Source organism: Ranitomeya imitator, chromosome 7, assembly GCF_032444005.1.
Source record: "Ranitomeya imitator isolate aRanImi1 chromosome 7, aRanImi1.pri, whole genome shotgun sequence".
Classification (NCBI taxonomy): Eukaryota; Metazoa; Chordata; class Amphibia; order Anura; family Dendrobatidae; genus Ranitomeya; species Ranitomeya imitator.
The window spans coordinates 216,905,459-216,911,806 of NC_091288.1; the positions used below are offsets into that span (position 1 = coordinate 216,905,459).

A 6,348-nucleotide genomic window follows, 5' to 3' on the forward strand; every position below is an offset into this window, starting at 1 on the left:
GAGGGCAGCAGTTCTCATGAATTCACATCCATTTTGTTTGCACAGTTCGGCAGTGTTCACACTTGGTGTAAATGCTGCGGTTTTTTCTGCTACTTTTTTTGTGCAGAAAATCTGCTGCTTTTAACAGTCCAAACAAACTGGATGTAATTTCATATAACTCCGGCCCGCTGTGGTCTGAAGACGCTGCTGAACTCTGGGGTCTTGGGGCTTTTATTCTTAATTAGGAGCCTGAAAAAAACCACATAAAAATCGCAGTTGTAGTTTTTTTTGCAGTTTTAAAAAAAACTAATTAAAAACTCGTCTTCACATCTGCACCAAAGACGATCAAAAGAAGAAAAAATGCATAAAAAACGCAGCAACAATGTAATATTCAGAGCAGATTGTTATTGTGCAGTTTGGTGCGGATCCTGCAGAGGAAGAATCGCAGCATTTCTGTATTTTCTTCATTTTGGCATTTTGTGTGTTAATCTCAGCGCTTCTATCACCACATGGAGATCACAGGGGACGTCGCCCATTACTGAGCAGTGACTCCATCTGACAGAAGAGATCTACAGGAGAAGTGACGCTCTCCATGAGGACCGGGCCGGAGAAAGGCGCCGTCGTCATCTGTGGGGTTAGTTCACACTTGTCGGTGGACGCTCCCTGTAGTCACCGAGGGGTTTACTCCAGGGGAGAGATTCCACCATGGGGTCAGAGAAGGAGTGAGGAGCCCGGACACAATGTCAGGAGGAAGACGGCCACGTTCCAGGGGAATCACTATATACTCAACCTGTGCTGGAGAATAACACTGCGCTGATGTGTGAGGCCTCGTTCACACACGGGTTATTCATGGACGTGGTGTTCACAGACGGACTGTACCAGGTACATGATCTACGGGGATGTTCACATGTCCCTGGTGTTTGTGGGCCGAGCGTTCAGCATAAGATCACGGCAACATGTCCGTTGCTGATACAAGTCACAGATCAGGTCTATGGGTCTGAGAAAATCACACCCAGCACACGGACGGCGTCAGCGCCACCAAGGCCTCGTTCACTCATCAGTATTTCTTCGACAAAACCAGGAGCGTCTCCTCACACAGGACATGTGACAATATTCCAAGTGTAGTTTTTATTTGTAAGCTCCACTCCTGGTTTTGGCCTACAAAATACTGAGGTAAAAAACTGATCAAATACTGAACGTGTGAACGTGGACTAATAGAGAGAAGTTTTGCAATTATCTAAGAAAATTACTAATAAAACACTGATGGCAAAAACTGATCTAACATTGATAAAAAATGAGAACAAAACCACTGATGAACAACGGTCCAACATTTCATCGATGTCTGAATGAGGCCTAATGATGAGTCCTTCATCAGCCACATACGGCGGCGTCTGCCGGACTCCGACTGTACGGCCGGGGTCACACTTGTGAGTTCAATGCGAGAAACTCGCGCATCAAGTCCTGGCACTGCCGCCGGCACTCAAGACCAGAGCGTGCGGATACATGTATTTCTATGCAGCTGAACGCTCCGATCCCGAGTGCCGGCGGCAGTGCCAGGACTTGATGTGGGAGACTCGCATTGAGTTCACAAGTGTGACCCCGGCCTATATCTCAGCCTGATAGGAAGAGGTGGAGATGAATTTTATTTCACCCAAATCAAGATTTCCAAAGGTCTCTTCTTATGATGAACTAAAGTTTTATGAGTCCTCTGCTTCCTTCTCCTTCCTTGAACTGATGGTGGATTCTCTTGATGATCAGGTGGAGTCACTACAACTCCTAATCCTACACCAGATCCTCATGGCTGATCAGTAAGGCTATGTGCAGGGCCGGCGTCAGCACCCGGCATACCCGGGCAAGTGCCGGGGCCCTGGCAAGACAGGGGGGCCCATTCAGGGCCGGCGTTAGGGGCAGGCAGCTGCTTAGGGCCCCCGCTCCCCCAGGGGCCCTCAGCGTGTGGCACATCAGCAGCCGCTATGAGGCCTCTGTGAGGCAGGGGGGCCACCTGTCACCAGCGCCAACTCCCCCGCCGCCGCATTGAACTATACCGGCGGTGTCTGCCGGTAAAGTTCAAAGCAAATGATGGAGGAGAGAGCGTCGCCTGACGCTCCCTCTCCCATCATTCCCCACTCTGCCTCTGACACTGCCGCTGCGGATGCGCGATGACGTCATCGCGCACTCGCTGTGTGTCAGGCAGTGGAGCAGCAGCCGCCGAGACTGGAGCAGGGAGCAGCGCGCAGCGTGGCACATTGAGAGGCGAGGAGTTTTTTTTTTTTTTAACTATAACAGTGAGTACTGGACTATGGGGCCATTCTTGGGGGAAGGGGGGTTGTGTTGTATACTACATGTCTGTGCTATAAACTACATGGGTGTGTTATATACTACGTGGGCTGTGCTATATACTATATGGGCTGTTATATACTACGTGGGCTGTGCTATATACTACGTGTTCTTTGCTATATACCATATGGGCTGTTATATGCTACGTGGGCTGTGCTGTATACTACATGTCTGTGCTATATACTACATGGCTGTGGTATATACTACATGGGCTTGGCTATATACTACATGGCTGTTCTATATACTACATGGGCCATGTTATAAACTATGTGGCTGTGCTATATACTATACAGTATGGGCTGTTATATGCTACGTGGGCTGTGCTACAGTATATACTACATGGCTGTTCTATATACTACGTGGGCCGTGTTATATACTACGTGGGCTGTTATATGCTACGTGGCTGTGCTATATACTACATGGCTGTGCTACATACTACGTGGGCTGTGTTATATACTACGTTGCTGTGTTATATACTACGTGGGCTGTGTTATATACTACATGGCTGTGTCATATGCAATCATGAATCGTGGTATGTGTTGAAGGGGGGACCCACTGAGACTCTCAAAAACCTGGAGCCGGCCCTGGCTATGTGCACAAGTCGCAGATTCCATTGCAAATTTTTTTGCTCGCCCTGCGTTTTACCTGCGGATTTAGTGCAATTTTTGTGCGGATTTCACCTGTGTTTTTACACCTGCGGATTCCTATTAAGGAATAGGTGTAAAACGCTGCGGAATCCACACAAAGAATTGACTTGCTGCAGAAAATAAACCGCAACAATTCTGTGGAATTTCCCACAGCTTCTGCACAGCAGATTTGGTTTTCCATAGCTTTACATGCTACTGTACAACACATGGAAAACAGCTGCAGATCAACGTCAAATCAGCTGTGGATACGCAGCCAAATCCGCAATGTGTGCACATACCTTAAGTGCTTTCTTCCTCATGTGAATCGGCAGTGAGCACAACCATGGAGCTGTAGGGGTTAATCATCCTGCACAGACTCTCCGCCCTTCTTATGTAAAGAAACTCACTTTGGTTCCTGCTCATTCCCATCACAATGGCGTCTGCGGAGCTGAGGGACGAGCTGAACTGCTCCATCTGCCTGAGCCTCTATACAGATCCCGTATCCCTGAGATGTGGACACAACTTCTGCCGCTCGTGTATTGTGAGTGTGCTGGATGCACAGGAGGCGGCTGGAGGGTATTCCTGTCCTGACTGCAGAGCAGAATATCCGGAGCGTCCGGCCCTGGAGAAGAACCGAAAGCTGAGGAACATAGTGGAGCGTTTCTCATCTACTCAACCTGATATGGAGGAGACCAGAATCTTCTGTACTTACTGTACAAAGTCTCCTGTACCGGCTGTAAGAACATGTCTGCAGTGTGAGACCTCTCTATGTAACGACCACCTGACAGCCCACAATAAGACAGTGGATCATATATTAATAGATCCCACAAGACCTTTTGGCAACACAAAATGTTCCCTCCACAAGAAGATTCTGGAGTATTACTGCCCGCAGGACGCGGCTTGTCTGTGTGTGTCTTGCTGCCTGGTTGGTGAACACCGAGGACACCAGGTTGAACTTTTACATGAGACTTCTGAGAAGAAGAAGAAGAAACTGAGGAAATATCTGGATGAACTAAATCCACAAAAAGTAGATATTCAGACAAGAGTTCAGAATCTGCAGGATCATAAGAGGAAGATCCAGGAGAAAGCCTCCGATGAGAGGAAGAACATCAGTAAGATATTTATGGACATTAAGAAGCAACTGAAAATGGCAGAAAAGAAAGCGCTGAGCGAGGTCTCCAGACAGGAGGAGAAGATTGTGTCCCAGATATCTGATCTGATTAGGAAGCTGGAAATACAGGAGGACGAGCTGAACAAGAAGATGCATCACTTGGAGATGTGTCTTGTCACCGACCCAATAAGACTCTTAGAAGAAAGTGACATTACAGAATGTAGTCATGGAGGAGATGAGGACACAGGAGGAGATGGTGATGAGGACACAGGAGGAGATGATGGAGAGGTCAGTAATGAGGAGGATCTGGATGAGGTTCTGATCTCACTGACCTTACACCGATCTATGAGGGATATTGTCACCAATGTAATGTCAGAGTTCGGGGTCCATGTCCCAGACATATTGCTGGATGTGGACACTGCTCATAGAAGGGTGAAGATATCAGAAGATCTGAAAACGGCAACAGATTCAGAAGAAAAACAGGAGAAACCAGAATCACCAGAGAGATTTACAAGATCTGTCCAGGTGTTAAGCGGATGTGTCTTTTCCTCAGGACAACATTACTGGGAGGTAGAGTGGAACCAGATAGGAGAATTTGGCAGCGGATTGTCCTATCCCAGTATAGAAAGGGAAGGACGACAGTCTGGTATTGGATTTAATGATAAATCGTGGTGTTTGGATATGTATAATGGAGGATATGAAGTATGGCACAACACAAATGTATTAACTCTCAGTGAAAATCCAACATGTCCAACACTTGGAGTCTTCTTAGACTATGAGGCCGGGCGTCTGTCCTTCTATGAGCTGTGTGACCCCATCAGACACTTACACACCTTCACCGCCTCCTTCACTGAACCCCTCCATGTTGTCTTCTATGTGAATGGTGGAGCCTCTGTTACAATAAGAAGCTGAGGCCGATGTCGTCCCTGTAGATCAGATGAAGAATCAATGATTGAGCAGAATGTGAATATTAATGGGTGAATTGTCCTGAGACTGATAATTGTTGTTCAATAAAGGGTTAATCCTATCTGATAAAGTGCTGAACTTTTTGATGATATTCAAATTTAGTGAGAAGCACTTGTATGTCAGTGCTGTCTGATTACTTCTAGAACTTTCCATTAATACTGTCAAAGTGCGCTCTCTAGTGGGACGTGATATCGGTGATTTCTCATTCTTCCTTCTATACAGAGAACTAGTCATCTCTGAAGCTGGTATCATGTACAATGTGCGCCCTCTAGTCGTTCTCCATATTACAGGTAGTATATCCCTGGTATCATGTACAGTGTGCGCCCTCTAGTGGTTCTCCATATTACAGGTAGTACGTCCCTGGTGTCATGTACAATGTGCATCCTCTAGTGGTTCTCCATATTACAGGTAGTATGTCCCTGGTATCATGTACAATGTGCGCCCTCTAGTGGTTCTCCATATTACAGGTAGTATGTCCCTGGTATCATGTACAGTGTGCGCCCTCTAGTGGTTCTCCATATTACAGGTAGTACGTCCCTGGTATCATGTATAATGTGCGCCCTCTAGAGGTTCTCCATATTACAGGTAGTACGTCCCTGGTGTCATGTACAATGTGCATCCTCTAGTGGTTCTCCATATTACAGGTAGTACGTCCCTGGTATCATGTACAATGTGCGCCCTCTAGTGGTTCTCCATATTACAGGTAGTACGTCCCTGGTATCATGTACAATGTGCGCCCTCTGGTGGTTCTCCATTATTTCAGGTAGTACGTCCCTGGTATCATGTACAATGTGCGCCCTCTAGTGGTTCTCCATATTACAGGTAGTACGTCCCTGGTATCATGTACAATGTGCGCCCTCTAGTGGTTCTCCATATTACAGGTAGTACGTCCCTGGTTTCATGTACAATGTGCGCCCTCTAGTCGTTCTCCATATTACAGGTACCACGTCCCTGGTATCATGTACAATGTGCATCCTCTAGTGGTTCTCCATATTACAGGTAGTATGTCCCTGGTATCATGTACAATGTGCGCCCTCTAGTGGTACTCCATATTACAGGCAGTATGTCCCTGGTATCACGTACAATGTGCACCCTCTAGTGGTTCTCCATATTACAGGTAGTACGTCCCTGGTGTCATGTACAATGTGCGTCCTCTAGTGGTTCTCCATATTACAGGTAGTACGTCCCTGGTATCCTGTACAATGTGCGCCCTCTAGAGGTTCTCCATATCACAGGTAGTACGTCCCTGGTATCATGTACAATGTGCTCCCTCTAGTGGTTCTCCATATTACAGGTAGTACGTCCCTGGTATCACGTACAATGTGCACC

General features: G+C 47.0%; 1 protein-coding gene across 1 annotated transcript; it reads left to right on the plus strand.

Moving 5' to 3' along the window:
- Positions 1-3,368: 3,368 nt before the first annotated feature.
- LOC138645522 (E3 ubiquitin/ISG15 ligase TRIM25-like) lies at positions 3,369-5,080 on the plus strand. The gene has a single exon (XM_069734909.1). It carries the CDS (start codon positions 3,376-3,378, stop codon positions 4,963-4,965), a length of 1,590 nt encoding a protein of 529 aa, XP_069591010.1. The 5' UTR covers positions 3,369-3,375; the 3' UTR covers positions 4,966-5,080.
- Positions 5,081-6,348: the final 1,268 nt, after the last annotated feature.

Excerpts from the sequence above, each read along its gene's own strand:
- LOC138645522 (XM_069734909.1), top strand. The coding sequence starts at position 3,376 with ATGGCGTCTGCGGAGCTGAGGGACGAGCTGAACTGCTCCATCTGCCTG.